Source organism: Vanellus vanellus, assembly GCF_965231255.1.
Source record: "Vanellus vanellus genome assembly, chromosome: Z".
Classification (NCBI taxonomy): domain Eukaryota; kingdom Metazoa; phylum Chordata; class Aves; order Charadriiformes; family Charadriidae; genus Vanellus; species Vanellus vanellus.
Genome location: NC_138908.1, coordinates 84,601,224 through 84,623,210, shown reverse-complemented (window position 1 = coordinate 84,623,210; position 21,987 = coordinate 84,601,224). Strand labels below are relative to the sequence as shown.

The 21,987-nt window shown below is 49.5% G+C and overlaps 2 protein-coding genes across 3 annotated transcripts in view; both read right to left on the bottom strand.

Annotated features, from left to right (window-relative positions):
- ARK2C (arkadia (RNF111) C-terminal like ring finger ubiquitin ligase 2C) overlaps nt 1-6,571 on the bottom strand; it is a gene marked incomplete at both ends in the record, with an annotated part of 51,418 nt that extends 44,847 nt beyond the window's left edge. Inside the window, one exon of the mRNA XM_082497665.1 lies at nt 6,511-6,571. Within this exon, the coding sequence (XP_082353791.1) occupies nt 6,511-6,571 (61 nt within the window). The remainder of the gene's footprint in view (nt 1-6,510) is intronic.
- Nucleotides 6,572-16,989: 10,418 nt separating this feature from the next.
- ARK2N (arkadia (RNF111) N-terminal like PKA signaling regulator 2N) overlaps nt 16,990-21,987 on the bottom strand; it is a 48,560-nt gene continuing 43,562 nt past the window's right edge. Inside the window, exon 4 of one of the 2 annotated variants that reach the window (XM_082497271.1) lies at nt 16,990-17,113. In XM_082497271.1, the coding sequence (XP_082353397.1) occupies nt 17,011-17,113 (103 nt within the window). In that variant the 3' untranslated portion in view covers nt 16,990-17,010. Of the gene's footprint in view, nt 17,114-21,344; nt 21,664-21,987 lie in introns of those variants that run through there. The other variant, XM_082497272.1, reaches the window with a different exon arrangement.

The window sequence follows — 21,987 nt, the reverse complement described above, 5'->3', positions numbered from 1 at the left end:
GTTTTCAGAGCAGCTCCTAACTCAGCCCCAGCGTTGTGTGCCTGGACTTGTGGCCTGATGGGCTGTCCAGTTCCACCAGAGTCCTGCTCAAGGTCCATTCAAAGAAGTCCCAAAAGGTACCCATGGCCCAGCTTTCTCCTCGTTTAGGGAAACAGCTGCTCCTTGTACCATTTGGGGAAGAAGGTGGAGGAGCGACACATGGCAACAGCTCCACAGCATCACTTGAGCTCCCCAGGGAAAAATACCAATGGCCAGTGGCTCCACCTAAGCTGATGGTCACCCATACCTCTGGGTGTCACCTACAGGCAGGGCAACCACTGCGAGCACCCAGGAGCACAGGGATGTGGCGTGAGAGATAGAGACAGCCAGGTACTTCTCTGAGATACCAAAATCCTCATCCAAACATCTCCCCACAGGTACATCCTCACTTCGAAGGGTTCCAGCCCACGGGTACCAAGCTGCCCTTTATTGCCTCTCCCCATAATCTGCATCTTCACTGCTTCCAGCACCTGCCTTGCTCCTGACCCCGCTGGGCTTATTCACTCAAACCAAAGCAATACTCTTCATTAAAGAGCTATAAACCATACGCGTGCAACTTTCCTGCCAGCGCGTTTTACAGCCTTTAGAGGGAGGGAAAGAAAACAAGAGTGGTTAAAGACACTTACCAAGAGGGATCCACCATAGCATGTGCCAACCAGCCCAACCCAGCTGGGGCTGGGAAATGTAAAGGACCAGCAGGCAGGAAAATGTAAAGGACCAGCAGGCAGGAAAATGGGTGAGAAAAGGTCCTGGGAGACTGCAAAACTGAGCAGCGGAGGAGCAGGAAGGGTTAAGCAAAGGCGGTGGGGAGGCATGGAGCCGGCATGGGTTGGCTTTCCCTTCGTCCTGGCTGCTGACCAGCTCTGCCCACCTTAAGGTCTCCAGCGCAAGAGCCTGGTCCCTGCCGCCACCAGGAGCTGATGCTCTGGCTGAAAAGTGAGTTGTTTTTTATTTTATTCTAGCGGGAGAATTTAGCCACCCCCAAAAGACGAGAGTTTCTCCCTAAGAAGGTTTAGGAGTAAAACAGGACTGCGCAAGGATTAAACTGGGGGGGTCTCCCATAGTTGTCCTGTGCAGAGCCTCTTGGGAAACCACAACCCCTCTGCCAACCCCAACTGCAGACCGACCTGCTCTGTCTCCCCAAATTGAACCCCAAAAGGGACAAAATTGTGATTTTCGCCACTGGGGCTTAGCCCCACTCCCACTGCCCACCTGCAGGTCCCTGCCTTGGCCCCACCGCAGCCGCCACCTGCCCTTTCTCCTTCCCAAACCACCATTTCGGCTGAAAAACCTCCGGAGTGTTGCAGCCGACTTCTGAGTTTTGAGCATCAAGTTTGCCATAATCGGCAATTTGAAGCTTTACGTTATATACCGCCCTTTAATCGGAAAGCCTTGTGCTATCGCCCCACGCCAGGAGCTGCGGGTTTGTGTAGAAACACCCAAATACCGTGAGATGCCCGAAGCATCACATGACATTTGGTGGTGCCATCACACCTCTCCCAATTGCCAAACCAACTCTGGTCTTGAAGGTTACAGATATCAAAGATGGTAGGAAAAGACCTTTTACAAAGTCTCCCCTTGCATTTCTGGCACATTTATTTAATGCTTCCCAAAACGAGCGCTCCCAGGTTTAGGGTGGGAAAGGCTTTTTTCTCCACTGACCTGCTGCAGCATGTGTCGCCTTTTGAACACCTCTAGAGATACGGACCTTCCAGTTTTGACACGAGGCAGCCCCAGAGCACAGTTTGGGTTTAAACCAGCATGTAAACGGGCTGGAAGAGATACCCATGCCCTCACTACCCGGCATCGTGCCCTGCGGAGCCCCCGAAAGAGCTGTCCTCCCCTCTCCTTCCACCCCTGCACCTCCAGCGGTTGTGACCATCCTCCGTCTGGTCAGTGGAGAGGGATGAGCGGGTGTTGGGTGTCACACGTGCTCTCCATGGCACCTAGGGGGGTTTCTCCTACAGGTTTGTGAGGAGGGGGCTCCCGCGCCTGCCCCAGCAGTGCTCCATCCTCCCCTTTCGGCTAACGAGGTGCTCCCCAAATTACCGGCAGTGTTCAAAGCATCAACAAAAAAGGAAGCTCAAACTTACTCTAGGACAGTCCTTCCAGGAGGTTCACAGAGGACTTGGTGAGGACCAAGGCTGGAGGCAGCGTCCCGGCTGCCTACGGATCTCCCGGCACCCCACACTCTGTCCAGGACGCACCAAGCGATGCCGGACTGTGTCCCCACCGTGTCCCCACCGCCTCGTCCCTCCCAACCAGAGCAGCTCCCGGGTTTTGTGGCCAACACCCCGCCAAGTGCTGTCCCACCCCCAGCTTCACCGCTGCGTTTGCTTTCTCACCGGGGCACCAGCTCACCGGTTCTGAAATAACACATTTCCACGGGGCCGGATCCGCACACAGCAAGGCAAATCCAGATCAGCTTTCATTAGACTTTGCTGATAATTCCCCATATGAGCAAAATGTGACCGCTACTTGTTTATCTTTTTTGTTAAAAACGGTGGAAATCGTGACGCCACCCCAAGCCCTGTGTGAGAGAGACAGACCGGTCCAGCCCCCGTTTGGCATCGTTAAATGCACATGGATGTGTGTAAGACCTTCACACAACCCGTGTATAAATGAATCTCAGAGCCCGTTTTGTCCGTGTTTGGGGTTATCCATCTCCCCGTTACTGAGAGAAGCTCAGGAATACAGGTCGGTGCTGGAGAGATGTAGAGGCTTTACAGAAATGACTGTGTGTGCCTCCACACCCACAGCAGCACCACCAGCACGTGACTCCTCTTGGATTTCCTCAGCCCGCGATGCTAAAATAAAAAAAAAAAAGATTATTTCCTTTGTGCCAGGTGGCTCCTCAAGACTCGGAGTGTCAAAGGAATTAAGTCATTAAATTGTGGATGCGTTCGATGGATTACGAGCTATGAAAGCCCGGTGGTTACTAACTAATAAGGCTGGGAGGCGGAGGGGTCGAAGTGGGGGGGGGAAATGTTTCCTCTCATAACGTGTTTCTAACAAGAAAGGTCAAAATATGATGTGGATGATAAATTGCTGAGCACGCGTTGCCATTAACCCAGCAGCTTTCCGTATTATTCGATTACCCAAGGCATCCTCGAGAGTATATAGACCACACAGTTTTGCTCTGTATTAGCGCTAATTTGCAGAAGATCAGGCGGGGGGGGGGGTTACGTTCGCTGCAGTGAATCCGCTGCTCCTAACAAAGGGGCAGCTGCCGGCAGGTGTACATGGGTTTATCGCTGTCGGGATTTCGGGGTGGGGTAGGGGATTCATTTTTTTCCACGCCATAACCCAAACCTCATTGGGGGTGTGGGGGTGTGAATTAAAAACAAACAAACAAACAAACAAAAAAAAACAACCAAACCCCAATCAAAATTAAATAAAGGAAAAATAATTAAAAAAAATAAACCAACACATTGGAAAATGATCAGCCCCAACAGGCATGCACGTCTCCCTTCATGCAAGCGAGAAGCACAGCCTCCCTCCTGGGGACGCGTATGGGGGGGGACGGACATGTGTCAGGCATGGAGCTCAGCGCCGGCCCCGGGCGAGGATGGAGCGAGAACAAAGGGCCACAGCATACACTACATCCGGGGGGGGGGCGACCCGCTTGTGCTCATACAGGGGAGGGGAGGGGGGGAACAGGATGGCCAAACACTCATCGAGATAGACGGGAAAGGAAATATGGAATGGAAATAATAAATAAATGGTTTTGATTTTTTTTTAATTGAGAAAAAAAAAAAAGAAAAGAAAAAGCCAACCAAATGGAGGGTGAAGCCAGGGGGGAGGCGGAAAGGCACGGCCTTGCAAAATGATGCGATTCTGGGAGGGATGCCGGGGTAAGGCAGGGCGGGCTGCCCGAGCCACTCGCTTTTTTTGGGTTTTTGTTTGTGAGCGGCTTCCTCTTGAAAATTTTAGCGGTGGGAAAACCACCATCCCTTGCTGAATTCGCCTTCCTCTCATTAAAGGCAAATAACCAATCCTGTGTCTCCCCCATCTCCTGTGGAAATGTAATTAAGACAAGATGCCCCACCACCACCCCCACCACCCCCCACCCTCCCCCGACCTCACCCCAGCCCCGCTCCCCCAACCCCAGCCCCATCTCCTGCTTTCGGGAGCCCTGACTTCCCTGCAGTTCCTGGTGGCATCCAAGCCAAAATTGAGGGGTTTTACAGGACCATTTTGCAGACCTGGGAAAGGAGGTCTGGCGCAGGAACGAGGAGAGGTGACCAGGTATGATTATCGCTCTGCAGCTGCAGCAAAACTGCTCACCGACCACAATTTGGCCGTCCATCCCTCCCTGCTTCCAATATTTTAAGGTTCCTGGTGACTTTCTCCCAACCCCATAGTTGGCTCTTTTGACCAAATGGGGTTATTCAGAAGATGGTGGGCCTGGAGGCTTCAAGCAGGCAAAATGTAGTTACAACATTAGCAGCTGGGATGGTTTTACAAGCCCTGCCATGCAGGGGTCTAGTGAAGATATTTATGGTGTGCCAGTCGCCGCGGGACCCGGGCACGGCAACTTCTTGCCTAGCAGATGGTGGGCAGGGCACTCACATATATGTATAGATTTAAAGACACAGCTAATAGATCAAAGGGATCTTATTTTTTTCCCTCCCAGGTTCGTTTACCTGTCATTAATCTGTTTAAAAAAAAAAAAACAAACAAACAAAAAAACCCACCCCCCATCCATCCAGAGGTCGTCGCTCTCGTTTTGGTATCAGTCTGGTAAGGAATGTGTAATGTTGTAACTAGAATGAAATAAGCTGCAGACCCTTCATCAAATATATTATCTTTTGTTGATTAATAATGAGGGCTTGGATTTGGACACCTTTTTTTTTTTTTGGCTATTCTGCGGTAAAGCAGAATTCTGCATCGGCATAACGGTAATACGGACTGTGCGTCTAGAGAGTATGTACACACAGACTAATGCTGAGGGTAGATATGGGATAGGAGGGGAAAAAAAAAAATATATGTATTAAAAAGCCCCCATATCTGCGCTACGGGGAAAAAAATCCACTCACTCAAACCTCACGATGGGGGAAAGCAAGGAAAAAATCTAAACAGCAGGATACGACAATAAATGGGAAAACAGCAATAGAAAAAGCACACTAGGTTAATATAGGAAAACTAGTTTCTTTATTGAGAGATTGTATATTAGTATTAGTGGAATCGTGTGTAACAATGTCATCATGCACACAATACAAAAAGGCAAGGCCCACCATGCTATGGAAGGGCAACAGAACAAAAGCAGCGTACACTGAGCAGATGTATAGGCTACAGCACATTACATTTCAGCAGGGTATGTCTCTACAGAGAGATTTACATCAGAAACTAGGTAATGTAAAAAAATACAGACCATGCTTTAGTTTTAGTACAAGAAAAAAGGTGGAGATACACAACCAAAGGATATTCGATACAGAAAATTACCCACAAAATAAGAACAGGAAGTAATTTAGCACAGCAGAAAAAAATGTTATCCCTGTTTAATGGAAAACCATTTTGCCAGTCGTCTCGCTTCGCAAGCAAATACATTTTATTTTATTTTTTTTGGGGGGGGGGGGGGGGGGGGGGGGGCGGTGAGGGCTGGGGGCGTTGGCCACACCGGAGGTGCGGGAACGGGACGGGACACTTGTGGCGGAGGGTGATGGGGCGCGGGGCCGGCCGGGCCAGCCGCTGGGTGGGCGCCCAGGGGGACGCTGCGGTGTCACCTCCGTGGGGGCTGCGCCCCTCTGCGGGCGGCCAGCAGGGGGGGGGGGGGGGGGGGGGGATAATGTGTATTTTAGCCCTCATTCTCTTACTCCCCAACTTTTCCCAATTTTATTTTTAGCATTTCCTTGCTGGATTTCCCCTCCACATTTTAATTTTCTTTTTTTTTTTTTTTCTCCGAGGGGGTGGGGGTGTCAGCCGCAATTTGGGGGCGTTGGGGCCCCTTCCCTCCCCCCCCTCCGGGAGACTCTGCGCCCCACGACCACAGCAAAATGAATCCACTTAACAGGAATTTACAGTGCAATGTACTCAGCTAAACAGGATGAAGGTACAAAAATGGCTGTTATCGTCTACGGCTACGCTGAGATGGCCTGGTGGCTAGGCTACACGGCGAGACGGGGGGGGTGGGTGGGAGGGGAGAGCGGGGGGAGTTAAATTAAAAAATAAAAATAAAATTTAAAAAATAATTAAAAAAAAAAAGGGGGGTGGGGTGGGGGTGGATCTACTGAAGCACAGGCTGGAGGTGCAGGCGGGAGCGGGGCGGCCCCGGGGAGGGGGAATACCCCCCACCCCTCAAAACGGGCACTGCTGGGGATGGGGCTGAGGGGGAGCGAGGCGGGCTCGCCCCAACCGCCGACCTGAGGGAGCCCGGGCCGAGGCCGCCGCCCTCCCACCCCACATACACCCCCGCCACCGCCCCCCCCGCCCCGGGACGCGAACCCGCGGCCCCCGCGCACGGCGCGGTACCTCTGTTGCGCACGGAGCCGAAGACGGGCAGCACCAGGTAGCCGACGTGCACCAGGACCATGCTGCGGCCTTTGTGGCGCGGCGCGGCGCGGCCCGGTCCCGCCGGCCCCTCCGACGCGGCGGCGGCGAGTGGCGGCCGCCCGCTCCGCCGGCACACAAAGGCGGCCGCCGCCAATGGCGGCGCTCCGGCCGCCGAACGACACGCCCCCCCGCCAATGGGAGAGGCGGCGGGAGGGTGGGGGGGGCGGGGCGAAGGCGAGCCGGCGGCGGGGGCGCGCGCGCAACCTGCAGAGCCGCACGGGCGTGTGCGCGCGGGCATACGTATGCGCACACAGGGACACATGTGCATACGTGTGCGCGCACAGGATGCACGTGCGCGCACACAGGTGTACGTGTGCATGTGCATACCTGTGCACGCACAGGTGCGCGTGTGCACCCATGCATCTGCCCGCGCGTGCACAAGCAGGCGCGCGCGCACCCAGGCACTGCGCGCCTGGGCACACATACAGCCGCACACACGGGGGCGCGGGCACCGTCGCACGTGCGCAAACCCATGCACAGGCGTGCTCGGGCACAGCGTGCGGGTCACTGTGCGTGCACACACCATACGGACACGCAGCCCCATGCACTCGTGCAACCACAGGCACGCATACGTGCACACATATGTGTACATGTTCACACACATGCACGCACGCACATGCATTCACATACATGTGCACACACGTGCCCACACGGGCACACACACACAGAAACATGCACACATATGCACACACACATGCACATACGTGCACACACATGCACACACATGCACATACGTGCACACACATGCACACACAAACGTGCACATACACATGCACACACACATGCATGCACGCACCCACACACACCCACGGACATACAGATGCACATGGACACACGTGTGCACACAGGCACATGCACACGCACACACATGCACACACACACAGATGCATATGGACACACACACACTCATGCACACACACACGGACACACTCACGCATGTGCGCACACACTCACGACAGGTCGCACGCCCTCAGCCCGCACACACTGTGCCCATCCCTCACCCTGCTCTCCCTCCATAGGTCCCTCAGACCGCCCCCGGCACCTATGGCACACATACTGCCGGTCGGGCCCAAACCTTGGCCCCGGCCCCGGCCCCTCAGGCGCCACCGCGGCCGCCCGTCTCTGCTCCCGCTCCTGACAGAAGCGCCCGCCGGGGCGTCGCGCACCCAAGATGGCTCCGGCCGAGCCCGCAGGGACGCGGGGAGCGTGTGGGGACCCCCACGGGGCGGAGGGCCGCCTCCTCCTAGGGCAGAGACCCCCGTGCCTTAAAGATGGACATTCCCCCCCGCCAATAAAAAAGCCCCAACCGGAAGCTCATCCCCGTTTATTTAAAATTGTTTTAATGAAGTGGGGAGGACGCCGTTGCGCACGAGGGGGTTCTGTCAGGACAGCAGGCCGCGGGTTCTGTCATGGCGGAGGGCCCCGGGTTCTCTCAGGGCGCAGGGCCCCGGGGAGAGTTTTACCCCGCGGCAGAGGGATTTTCTGGTGGATGTTTTGGGATGTTTTCCCTGCTGGCCATGCCGGGGGTGGGTTTTACTGTGCTCCCCCCACACCACCGGCCCTGGGGAGCCCCCTTAATCCCCGCTCAGCTTTATCCAACCCCTGCATCTGGCAGCTTTAACCGCTCGGCAGCCTCCTAACCTATATCTTGCCATGGATTTGTTCACCCGGATTATTGCCTTTGGGTTTATTTTGAGTTTTGTTTGGTTTTTTTTTTGTTGTTGTTGTTGTTTTTTTTTTTTTTTTTTTTTAATGGGAATTAAAACAAGGGCTTGGCAGCCTGGGTCTGATTAACCCTTTCTGGCCAGCGAAGTGGGAAGGATTAATCTGATCCAGGCGCCATCGCTGCCTTCTTCAGAGCTGTCGCCTCCTCCCAGAAGGGCCCTTTTTCGGGTAAATTTTCACTGTTGGCCCTAAATAAGCATTCTTCACCCAGTGTGCGAGAGCCAAGCAACACACTGAGTTGAGATATTTGGGTTTTATTTCAGTTCTGGGGAACCAGGTGCCGGGCATTTAACAGCAGCCAGCACACTCCACGATTCCAAACGTACAATATTTATAATGATAAAATACAGCTGATTGGTTAATAATGATTCATTCACCCCTCCAGACTATCCATGAGCATCTAAGCTCGTGTTTAAAACATTTAGGGAGGTTACCTGATTAGCCAGGCTCATTATTCACAAAGGGGTGCTTATTTCAGCACGGTTATTACCCCAGGTTCGATTGGGGTACACTCTCAGCTCGAATTTCCTCCAGAAGTTGTATTTTTTGCTATCTTTATGTCTTTGCCCCCCCTCCCCGCAGTGTCTCCCAAGAGGCTGGGCTGGCCCCGGGAGGGTTTTCCATGGGGGGAAGTTTGGGACTTGTCCCCTGCTGTCACCCCACTGCTCAGAGCAGTGCCCACACCGCAGCTCGGCCAGACAATGCTCAGTGCTCACAGGCAGCACTCGTCGGCCACATCACCACGAAAATTTCCAAGGAAGATCTTTGCCAGTGACATGGATGTTGGGGTGGAGTGTACCCCCAGAACATTTGCTGATGACACCAAGCTGTGTGGAGTGGTTGACACACCAGAGGGGAGGGATGCCATTCAGAGGGATCTGGACAGGCTGGAGAGGTGGGTCTGTGCAAACCTCACGACGTTCAACAAGGCCAAGTGCAAGGTCCTGCACGTGGGTCAGGGCAATCTACAGCACAAATCCAGGGTGGACAGAGAATGGCTGGAGAGCAGCCCTGAGGAGAAGGACTTGGGGGTGTTGGTGGATGAGAAGCTCACCATGAGCTGACAATGTGCACTGGCAGCCCAGAAAGCCCCCCGCCCCCCAGGCTGCATCCCCAGCAGCGTGGCCAGCAGGGCGAGGGGGAGATTGTGCCCCTCTGCTGTGCTCTGGGGAGACCCCCCCGCAGTGCTGCCTCCAGCTCAGGGGGTCCCAACAGCAGAGGGATGTGGACCTGTTGGAGCGGGGCCAGAGGAGGCCCCGGAGATGCTGGGAGGGCTGGAGCCCCTCTGCTGGGAGGACAGGCTGGGAGAGTTGGGGGGGTTCAGCCTGGAGAAGAGAAGGCTCTGGGGAGACCTTAGAGCCCCTTCCAGTCCCTAAAGGGGCTCCAGGAGAGCTGGGGAGGGACTCTTGATCAGGGAGGGGAGCCACAGGACGAGGGGGAACGGTTTTAAACTGAAAGAGGGGAGATTTAGATTTGGGTTAGATATCAGGAAGAAATTTTTCCCTCCGAGGGTGGTGAGCCCCTGGCGCAGGTTGCCCAGAGAAGCTGTGGCTGCCCCATCCCTGGAGGTGTTCAAGGCCAGGGGATGAGGCTTTGAGCAAGCTGGTCTGATGGGAGGTGTCCCTGCCCATGGCAGGGGGTTGGAACAAGGTGATCTTTAAGGTCCCTTCCAACTGTAACCATTCTATGATTCTATGAAGGAACAAATTTGGGATCTGTTTTATCCATGCTTATGTAGTAAAAAAATAATTCCCATTTGTGGAGCAGTATGTAAAAATTACCACTTTCCACCCATTTCTACCAGTGGCAAGAAATCGGTCTTCTTGATTGCGCTGTATTAAACACATCATAGAAAGGGATGTGTCTTTAAGCTCTAAAAAGCCTGGAGAGGGTAATGTAGCCAAACTCACGCATGAATTAACCAAGAGAGTTTTCCACCTAGCCCCCACTCACCCATCCCCACCTTGATGGCTGCAGGACGGAGGGCTCCCAGGAGATTGCATGGATCCTGCAAAGTACCCCAATGTCCCCTCTTTGGTCTCCTAAGATCACCACTGGCCCCAGGCCAGGAGCTGCAGCTCCGGTTGCCTTGGGCAGCTGCTCCCGCAGCCCTGGTCTGCACCGCGGCAGTTGTCATGGGTATTTAACGGGGCTCAGCCCTTGCTGCTGTTGCTGTTCATCTGCAAACAATCCCCCACCCCCTTCACCCTTGAGACACCCGATCCATCGTTGGGGCTTAGCATGTCACGCAGATGCCACAGGCACAGACTGACGTTAAAATTAGCCCTTGGCTTCCTCACACCCGCCAACAGGGCCAGTGCCTGTTGGTGTCCCCCAATGCAGCTTTTGGGGTACAAGCACCCCCGGTTTGGGGCATCCTCACATTTTTGCTCTAAGCTCTCTAAAAATTAACACTGTGCAATTCTTCATCCATGTGATGCTCTCCAGCCTCATGGAAATCACGCATGGGACTGGTGTATGTATGGAGTAGATGTTTGGAAGACGCTGCAGGCATCAGGGCACTGGGGATGTCCCACCCCTCAGTCCCACAGGGGAGGTTTCTCCCCTTAGCCGGCCATGCACAGAGGGTAGTCAAGAAATATAAATGTGATACAGACCAGTTGAGAAGTTCTAGGGCACTTATGGCACATCAGCCACCACACTTGGGCAGGTCTGGGGGTGACCACAACTCTCAGCTCATTTCCAAACTTGGCACTCAGCCTCTGCCCACCTCAAAGCCCTCATTAATTTTAATGTGATATGGGATTTTTCACCTTCTCTGCAAAACCAAGATGGGTGAAATCCTTTGGGAAGTCAGGATGGGATTAGCTGGCTCAAAAACTGATGAGCCAGCATCCTTCAAACTTGGGGTCTTTTTGGCCAACCTCTGGCAGGACTGCAGAGAAACCCTGCTGAAGGACTTTTTCTGTCTCTTTTGAAGCCATGGTTTGCTCAAGTTGGACATCTCGCATGCCCAGAGGCCATTTTATGGCAGGATGGGGAGCAACAGTGTTGACGGCATAAAAAGATCCGATGCTTCTCTCCTGGTAGGGATGAAGCACGTGGATGGCGTGATCTCTTTGCTAGATGACAGTCTGAGCCTTTGATTATTTTCTGGTCTTCAGCTACATTTGGGATAGCGATTTCCTCAGGAGCACATCATGACATCAGTGGTGATACAACCACGGCATTACCATAGCTGGATCTTTGATGGTGTTTCTAGGACAAGGGTGGTGGGTCTTACAAACGCAAGCCCAAGAAAATGGGTAAAAACCCTACATCCAAAGAGCAACCATTTGGGAGATGAGAAGGAAAACACCATGCCCCTATTTTGCCAGGGCAGATTTCGAATATGCAGCTTGGGACTTTCTCCAGAGGAAAGTAGGATGTGGTTTTTCCTCTTCCCCTGAGAGAGTGAATTTTTGTTTAAGAGGGATCACAATTTACTGTAGCAAAGGGGGGCAGGGGCTTGCAATGCCCCCATTTATGTCTCATCATTTTGCTAAAATTGAATTATTTTGCTTCGAAGAATTTAATTCTCCATTTTCACGGGTATGGTAGCCTACAAAATAAAGTCCTTATTCTGACTTGTGATAGTTGTGCAAAATGGGAGCAAAATTTCTCACTGCATTGAATTTGGAGTGGGATATTTGGGCTGATTAAATGCTTCCTTCGAATTACACTTTTAACCAGACATCCTCAACGTTGACTCCGTGCCTCCTGATAGAGCGGGCAGGGATTGAACTTTAGGATATTTCACATCACCCTGTTTCAAGAAGAATGACCCCAGACTTGTCATTTCTCCTCCATCCTGCCCGTATTTTGGGGGAGAAGAGGTCTTGGTGTGTTTTCCTAGCTGGTGCCCCCCGATTCTCTCCCCATCCCAGCATCCCACCAGTGGCTTTAGGAGGCGACTGTGGCCGGTGCGAGAGTTGGGGTGAAAGGAAAACCCTCTCCTGGGCAACAGGCTCGGCTGCAGCCTTCTTACAAAACCCCACAAATTCTGCCGCTAATCGAGGACGTTGCAATATTTTATCTGTGAAATCCACTTCTGGCTTTCAAGGTGGCTTTGCAATAACCAAAAATAAGGCAGGGTTGACAACGCCTGTCTGTATTCCCAGATCCCAGGCTGGAAATCCAGAGAAATGACCCTCCATTGGGCCCATCGGTGGTTAATTACCTCGAAATCACAGCTGGGTGATTTAATTTTGCCGTTACATCCGGACGATTCGATTTCTTTTGCGCCTGCTGGGTCCCGTTTCACCACTGTGGGATGGACATTGGCTGCATGGGCAGGGTCCAGCGAAGGTGACGGAGTCCAGCATGGTTAGGAAAAACAAAAAATTTGGTCCTTTCACATCCACAAGCCTTTTCGCCTGTTTTTGGGAGCACTTTCTGGGGGATGCAGCAGAAAGTGTGATAGCAGCCTGGAGACCGTATCCTCCAGCTTTGGTGCCATCTAGTGCCTTCCCACGGGCTGCTTCCCGTCAGGCTTTCTAAACTAAAATGTCGGTGCCCAAATTTCATTAAAAATCATGAATATTGCATGCCAAATTACCTCCTTTGCAGACTGGGTGCTGCTGAGACCCCTCACCTCCACCCACCTGCAGCCTTTCCGTGGGGCTAGGACCCAGTCGGGCCGAGCTTGGAGCCCCAGGAATTAAGGGAATTCCTCCCTGGGGCATGGAGAAGGAAGGATGCAGGTGTAAAGCTAATTTTGAAGCATATTTTTGGAACTTTCATGAGCATTTTAGAATTTTGCTGTGCCCTCCCACAACCTGGGACCGCTGAGCCAGGGCAAGACCTCACATTGGCCATCAAAGGATGAGGGAGCTCAGCATCACCCCTTCGAAAACTTGGCTGTGGCATGTGATGCTGCGCTTACCAGGGTATAAAGCATTAGAATAACACTTTTTTGGCTGGCAGGGAGGTCAGACCCTCCTGGAAAGCATGCTCTGTGCCTTGTGCCACGCCCAGGTGGGACTGCTTTAACAATTGCCCTAGTTTTTCCTCTTAACGAGCAGCTGGAAGAAGGAGAGAGTGTGCAAGGAGCCACTAGTTCTGCAGCTCCAAGTGGGATGAGTTTATTAATCATAGAATCATAGAATGGTTTAGGTTGGAAAGGACCTTGAAGATCATCGAGTTCCAACCCCCCTGCCATAGACAGGAACACCTCTCACTAGACCAGGTTGCCCAAAGCCACGTCCAGCCTGGCCTTGAACACCTCCAGGGATGGGGCCTCAACAACCTCTCTGGGCAACCTGTTCCAGTGTCTTACCACCCTTTTAAGTGAAAAACTTCTTCCTAATGTTTAATGTTTAATGGTCTGAGACTATGTTTCAGCAGCATCCTGGCCACAGAAGTTGTCCTCAAACACTCTCAGGAGCTGTGGAGGATGGTCAGGCATGCACTAGAAGTTCATCCTCCATTTGCAATGGAGGAGGATAAACCAAATGGCATTTTCAACTTGCCAAGTCTTGTCCAACACGCGCTGTGAGCTGCCTTTTGAAGTCATCCTTCTTTTCATTAGGATTTACTCACCATGTTTTGTCTTCCGCTCTGGGTGTCTTCAGCCTGCAGCCAGCTCTTCACCTTCCCACTGCTGTCTCCTAATTGCTTGAGTCTGCCATGGGTTTTCCCAAAGGTGACCTGCACCCATCTCCCCACCTCTGCGGGGGACAGTGATTTTCAAACCCAGGGGGAACCCACTCTGCCTGATGAAAAGAAGTTGGAAAAAATAAACCCAACTGGATGAAGAACAATATTGAGACCAGTTTTGCATCTCCTGCAGCAGAGGAGGGGCAGCATGCTGCTCTCTGGTCCCTTAATCACATCATGTGTCAGGGCCTGAGGTGGTGGCATGGGCTTGGTTGCACAAGAGCAGTCCAAGGGCTACGTTGAGGCTGTCTGGTGCTCGTCATCAAGAATATGTCTATGACACACCCACGGCGAATGAGTGCATCAGCACAGGTAAACACACAGTCTTCAATTATTCAAGGGAAGGCATCTGCTTACTCACTCCAGCCTAAGTAATGCATGATCATTTGAGCAGCTTCACACCTCCCCTGGAGCCAACAGACACCAAAAAGCCACAGGATTGTATTAGGTGTTCAGGGATGGGTTGATTGTTTGCTTATTTAGTACGTACTGCGGTTGTCGGAGCAAACCACCACCCAGCCCCAAGCACCTGAAGAAGGGCATACTGTATATACGCTGCTTCCCCTACACACTTCTGGTTCCCACGTCTGGCTTTTCCCAGGCCAGACACGGTTTGTGGTCATGTAGAGACTCCCACTAATTGGATTTTTCGTCACTTCAGGGGCATTTTTTAATGAGAGGTATTTGGGAGGCTTGGTTGGGTTAAGCACAGAAACGGGGGTCTTTCTACAAGCTGGTGGTTCCATGTCTGATTGTCAGCCAGGATTTTGCCTGGATAATCTCCATCTCTTACTTGTCTGGAGCTGAAAACGGTTCTCTGAAGAGCTCTGGTCTTTCCACAGACTGAGGGTGAGCTCCCACCACTGGCTGTCCAGACTAATATTCAGCATGGGATTGGAAATGTGACACTAACAGTCCAAGAAAAGACCCAGCACATGTAAAGAACCATCAGAAATGACAATGGCTTGAGAAAATACCCAAACCTGCAGTTTTTCCGCTCCTTGGGTTGCATCTTATAGTCAGGCAGGGCCCATCTCCCACATTCACTGAGGAGCAGATCCTCATCGAGACCATCTCCACCAGGGACGTGTTTAGAAGCCAAGGTTTTGGCTGTACCTCTCCATCATGCTGGAGATGACCCTTCTGCCCAGGGGTTGGCGATCTCCTCCAGAAGCAAGAGGTAAAGCTAGAGGAGCAGTTAAGGAGTCACCCACCAGCCCCACTCCCATGGGTCCCATTGTCCTCATTGGTAGCCCACCTTGTGAAGAAGCCTCCATCCCTCCCTGCTTGCACGCAAGGAGATGGGAAACTGAGCAAGTGCAGTCCCTCGCCTTCAAGAGCCAACCCTGAATGCTCAGAAGAACCACCGCTTTACCCAAATCTATTCACTAACCCACATCACCACTTATTTAAGTGAAAAGTGGGTTTCTTGGGGTGCCATCCCTTCTTGCTGCAAGATGAGGAGGGGGTCTCCTCTTGGGGATGTGCTGCTGACCGAGAGAAGGAGGAGTGCTCAGCCAAGGTGGTTTCCAGCCCCATCAACACATCGCAGAGAGCTTCTCTGTGGCTCTTCGTGCAGACGACAGATCCCATTAGAGCTGTAAAATGTTGGCAGAAGGGAGGCGTTAGTGAGATGTCAGAAAATAGATCCGAGGTGCTCGGCCGGTGATTTGTAACTGGCAGAGCTCTTGTGAGGGGTATTTTTATTTGGTGGTTTTGTCACATGTGGTCCAGGGAGACTGTGGATAAATGGACCCGAATGGGAAGTGTAATCACGTGGAAAAGCAATAAAATCACCTTTTCATGAATCTCTGTCATATCCTGTGCCAGGTAAGATGAGCTTTGACTGAGAACACATAGCACAAGTGACACATTTCCCATTAGGATCTTAAAAGCATCACTCCAGCCCAACCACCTCTGACAACACCACGGACGAACATCCCCTACGAATCTACAAGCCCAGAGCGGGGATTTCAATGTGCCCTGCTTCGAAACATCAGCCTCCCCTGGAAGTCCATGCTACTGAACGCTGGGACATCCAGAGGGCTATAGTTGTAACGATGGGGGGAAATCAAGAGTATTTTAGGATGCAAGTGATTAAATTGGTGGGGCTTGATGATCTTAAAAGTCTTTTCCAACCTAAATAATTCTATGATTGTGGGTGGTAACATTAGAAAAGGTACATTTCCAAGGAAGCAATGGAAAGTTACTATTTTTATGACTTCGGCATACAGAGTTGGAGATTTCTACTAAAAAGAGTTGTGCAGCAGCACTGTCAATACCGGAAGACATGGATGAGACTGGATGAGCTGGAGTGATGGACATGACATTGGAGTTTGATCATGTCAAGTTGAAAGTCAACACGCAAGCACCTGGCAGAAAGGAAACAAAGATTTGGGTGCCATTGATCATGGGCCAGCCAAAAGCTGTCAATGCTATTAAGCCACAGGCAAAGCAAATGTGATGCTCAGCTGTATGAGACGTTGTTTTGTCAGAGCCACGCACAGGAAACCCTCCAAAAAATGCACCGGTCGAGACTCCAGGAGTTCTGCATTCAATTTGCATCACCTACAGTAATGAAAAATGAATTTGACAGGGAACCTGTTTCTTTTTCCAGCTCTGATGTGGTTGCCCTGGATTCACCCAAAGCTGCCTATGCAGTTAATAAATGTAGAAAATTACCCCAAATTAAACTTTCAGACAGTTTTCCCCTGCTCACTCCAGCTTTGCCTTGAGATTTACTGCCTGAAAGATCCTTCCTTCCCAGTAGCTGGCACTCGAATTCTAATTTTAAACTGAATTACAAATCCAGATGACTAAACAGGTCCAACAGAAAACTTCCAAGGGGCGTTTATGAATCAGTAGTTGTAAGGACTCTCAGGAATGCATTTATACTTTCATTAACTCTCTGGTATCAAGATAGACCTGGGAGGGGGGGAGTTGGATCCTGTTTAGTTTCAATAAAAGGAAGGTGTTCACCTGATTTGCACCAAAGCCCAAAGTAAACGCAGGGTTTGTCTGTCGCACGTTTGTGTTTCACAGGCACATCGCTCCTTTCCTTTGCAGACAGATGGGAAACAGCATCCCCATGATGCTCTCAAGAGAAAACCACAGCAGCTGACCATCACAGATGAAGGGCCTAAAAAGAAGAAGAAAAAGTAGTATTTCAGCAAATGGAGGCAACGGACTCAGCAAAGGACACCATTTACAGATTCTCTGGGGAACTGGGGAGCTAATCCACTTAGCAACACCCTTTCAAGGCAGACCAACTACATTTTCAGCATTTAATTAATCTGCATTGCAACGAATTCACTGGGGAAAGCAATACAAAAATCTAACCTGTTTGGGCAGTTTTTGCCAGTTCTTGTATTGCCCCAGAAATGACAATTGCCACAAAGCCAAGTGGCTCTTACATAAAAATAAAGCGGCCTGAGCCACGAGGGATGTGCTGAGTGCCGCAGGAGAAATTTCAAGCTTTCCATTCGGTGTGTCCTGAAGTCCAAAGACTCTGGCTATCTCTCGGTGATGGGGAAAAAAAAAAAAAGATTCAGGAGATGCATCAGCTCTCCTCTTCCCACATCTGCACCAAATCCCACAGCGTTCTTCTCCCTCAGCTGGTGATGCACATGAAATAAAATCCAAGCCTGGCGTCCACCTCCACAACCACCACCCGACCCAGAATTTGCATTTTCAAGCTTCACAAAAGCCAAGAACTCAGCAGGGCTGAGAAGCCAACTCACTTCACCTCACTCTTGTTGTCCACCTTGACGTTTTAAATACGTGGATAAATGGCTCTCCTTATTCGTATCACTGAGAGCCTTCTCACATGACAAGAACATCAGAACTAAAGCAAACTTCCCTATTTAGCTGCAAACATAATGGATTTTATTATTATTCCTATTTCCGTATGGGCTATGAGAAGACTGGCAGGCAGCGGAACCCTAAGTTTAGCACAGTGCAGTTATACTTGCCATCCTTCTCTTTACTTGCAGCTGTAAATTCCCTGGTATAATTTAGTGGTTCTCCATAGGCTGTCCAGGCTGGCACCACCTCTTGTTGTCGGCGAGGGCCTGCCCAGAGCTTCACAGCTGGTCTACACATCTGTTTCAAACAGCAGTCGATCTGAGCTTCTCAGCACTACGTGGTTGCATGAGAAAATCTGAACTGCTCAAATGCACTTCCTGACCAGCAGAAGACAGCTGTGAGGACGGGACAAAGGGGATGCAGCCGGATAAATAGTGGTATGATGGTTGCTCTGGCAGCTGTAGGACTGTGATGTGCGTGGAGATGGAGGCCACGCAGAAACCGTATCCCTAGAAGGGATCCTGCAGAGTGCGATGGGCAGCGGCCGCTCGTTGCTGCTACCTGCGTATCCCCCGGCATCCCCCAGCAGCGCTACTGGGAGAAGCGGTGGTCCTGCCTTGGTTTGGGAGGTAAAAGTAAGCTTTTGCGGTCAGGAAATCACATTTTCATCACGGATGTTCAAAGTGAAACACAGGGAATAGTGCTGAATTTGGGCAGTTGTAATCCATCCCCAGAGATTCAGGCTTTATTTTGGAGATGTGACAAACAGAAGCAAATCAAATGAAGGTGGGGCGAAAAAAAAATTCCAAACAAGCTGATATTGTTTAAATAATACACTCTATTTTATTTTGTCTTAAAATAGTTTAACCTTTATGCTACAGACTTGTTTCAAAAAACAGAAGTTCTCATCTTGCACCAAAAATATATATATTTATATATATATAACACTCTGTTTTATTATTATTTTTTCTCCAAAGACCATTAAATACTAGATGGAAAATGAGAACTAAATAATGAGTGTCGAGAAGAATCAAATTTTTGAACTAGAGTCGCGTGTTTTAACCGTTTATATTCTAAGCAATGATTTGTCTTCACTACAGAAGATTCCAAGTTCACACTCCAGCAATTCAGGAACTGCTAAACCACGAAGGGCTTGAGCCAATGCACACTGAAGTCGATGGAAAGCCCCAGCATCAACTCCAGTGGGTTCTGGATCAGGCCCCAAGTGCGTTGGTTCTTAGCCATACAATGGCTAACATTTCTCTTTCCTGCTGAGAAGAGCAAAACCATCCAGGCACCTTTTGCTCTCTTAAAAAAAAAAAAAAAAAAAGGAAAACAAAACAAACAAACAAAAAAAAAAACCAAAACAAAACACTTCCTAGCTATCCAGTGATTGCGGTTTTCAGATCACTACCCTTTCAAATTTGTTAAGAATAAGAGAAAGTATGTAGTGTTTTAAATAAAATAAAAGAAAACCTGCATCAGACTACAATACATGAATGGTTTAAACAAACACAGTGCACAATTGGAGGAAGTTTGGTTAGGACGCAGTCGTTTTTATATATACATGGAAGTCACATCATATACAAACTGAAAAACAAGAGAGTTAGTTTGCATTTTTCATGGAAGGACTACAAATGGGTCCCTGCAGCTTTCTTCAAAACGGATCTTTAAAAGACTTTATGAAAAAGCAGCCACACTGAATCACTGTTCCAAAGTTACCTTTACAGCATGTGTGCTAGCCCACTACGACAACGGCCGAGTTGTGTGATTAAAATACAAGGAGAAAAGATCGACAGCCACTACTGATATAGTGCCCCAAAACAGGACAGGGCTTTTCCCTACTGCTAACGCGAACGGGCTCCATCCACGCGCTTCTCCCTCCCGCCCACCCCCAGAGAAAGAAATCGGTCACTAGAAGCACCACATACATTTTTTCTGGCCATGCAATACACTTATGTTCAATGTTTTTAAAAAGCTTGAAGTTGGAGTATCAATCCCTTACCTAGCTGTTCTTTAAAGTGCAGTCATAACCGTTCTGCTTATTAAAGAAAAAGCTGTTTGTTACTAACTATACCACCACTGCTGGGTTGGTCGTTTTTTTTTTTAACTTTGAGTTATGTGACAACATAGGAAATTTTATTTGTTTTTTTTTGCCCACAGATAAAATTACTGGAAGCCAAATAAATTTAGAAACCAGCCAACACAAAAAGAAAACAGAACTTCCCATGTCCTGACTACCCCTGTTCAGCCTTACATGGCAAAAAAAAAACTGATGATAAGAGCTGTACAAAATTCCCACTAGAAATATTCTGAATAAAAAGGAACATTTTAATTGCACAATAGACATTTAAAGTGAATATCATCTCGTTAAAGTCTAATCTTTGGTTTTTGCCTTGAGAAAGGCTCAAAATGACAGATGAGGGACAGGAATTTCCATATACACTAGAGAAACTACAGCCTGCTAAAGTAAGTAGTTCCACTGATTTTGGAAAATATTTTGGTAGAAAGTGTTTCCTGGATCATACCCTAAAAATAATTGCAAAACTAGGATGAGATGTCACCTAAAGCCAGGAAAATGGTGCAGATCTGGTTTTAAAAAAAATAAAAAATAGTAATAATCACAACCTTAAGCCCTGATCCTGCAACATCTTTTCAGGCAGAGTTTTAAGCACTTGAATGGCCCCACAAGTTTCGGCGAACCGTCCGAGCTGAACGCTGTGCAGCTGCTGATGTGCTTTGCCAGACTGGGGCTTTGCAAGGTGGTTTGGTTTTGTTTTTTATTTTTTTTTGAGACAGTCAATGAAGCAAATAAGCAACAGCAGAAATGAGGACTACAAGCAAAATGTTTAGTTTCTCTCCTTCTCCTACTCCAGGCAAGACTCAGATATAGGTAAAAAAGTTCAGCTATATTTAAAAAGGAGAGGGATGCTGGGCCTTTTTATTACTTTTTCTTGTGCTTTTGCAATAATCAGCTGTGAGTAAGTCACTACTATCTATTACTATTTTAAACTGTAACAAGCTGTGGGAAATGATCAGTGAAACACAGTAGTCAAGTAGACAGAAGACTCAGCACTGAAAAGAGTGTAAACTATAAATTACATTGAAAATAAAAATCCTTTAATTAAAAGCAGTTCAGTGCATATGTTATGGGCCGTTTGTATTAAAGACAGTCCCTCCTGCTGGTAACATAAACCAAATCAGCTTGGGTATAAATACTCTTGGCCCAATTTTAGGAAGTGTTGAATACCCCCAGTTCCACTGAAATTAGTGAGGACACAGCATTTCTCAAAATCACTGATGCTCACACAGCAAAACGCTAACTTCTACTAACAAACCCAATATACTGATAAATTAAAAATGGTCTGAGGTTGGAGATGGGAAAGGGCGGGAGGACGTAAGTTTGCACACAGTTATTTCTTCAGATTAACACACACACAAGTTAGTAACTGTAGATGTGTTTTAAAAATTTGGAGCTATTGGCTTTTAATTGTGGGAGAAATCCTCCTTTGAGAAGGCAAAATCATTTAAAAATTATATTGAAATTATCCTATATTTTTATGGAAATGAAAAAACTTCATGAGTTTGAATTTCGTAATGCCAGGAACAGGGCTTCTGAAGCTGAAGCTTTTAACAACAAACTTCTGTGCCACAAAGGGGAGAAGGGGTGGGGACAGAAACACAGTGACACCGCATTACAGTAGATATTTGCGTCTGGTATCCTCATCCAAAGTGAGGTCTACTACTTCTGGGGGCGAAGACCAATTCTGCTGGGGAGTCACAGCTGTCCATGATTGCGTTTGCTGAGCGTTAATGTACTGTGAGCCTGAGCCATGCTTCCAGGAAGACACACTCTGAATCACGCCTCCCCTGGGATGCACACACCTGTAGCAAGGCAAGAAAACCACAAAGGATTAAAGCTACTGTTGAATTACGGCACGAGATTCTTCACTGTGGTGGTTTATCACTTAGGCATCTTGTTAACATGCCCCTCTCCAAAACGTCCTCGTGGGTTTTCCATTTGCAGAGTCCATGGCATCTTAAACACCCAGTAACAAAGCTGAGACTAAACTTAGATTTAAATTTGGAGGTGGTGGTGGTGGGGATTAAATTATTTTTAAGAACTGAATTCTGCTAGTGGGTGTAAAGTGATATTCCTTACAAAATATGTGCACGGATCCCAAGGATCTTGAAGGAGTCTGCCCCATC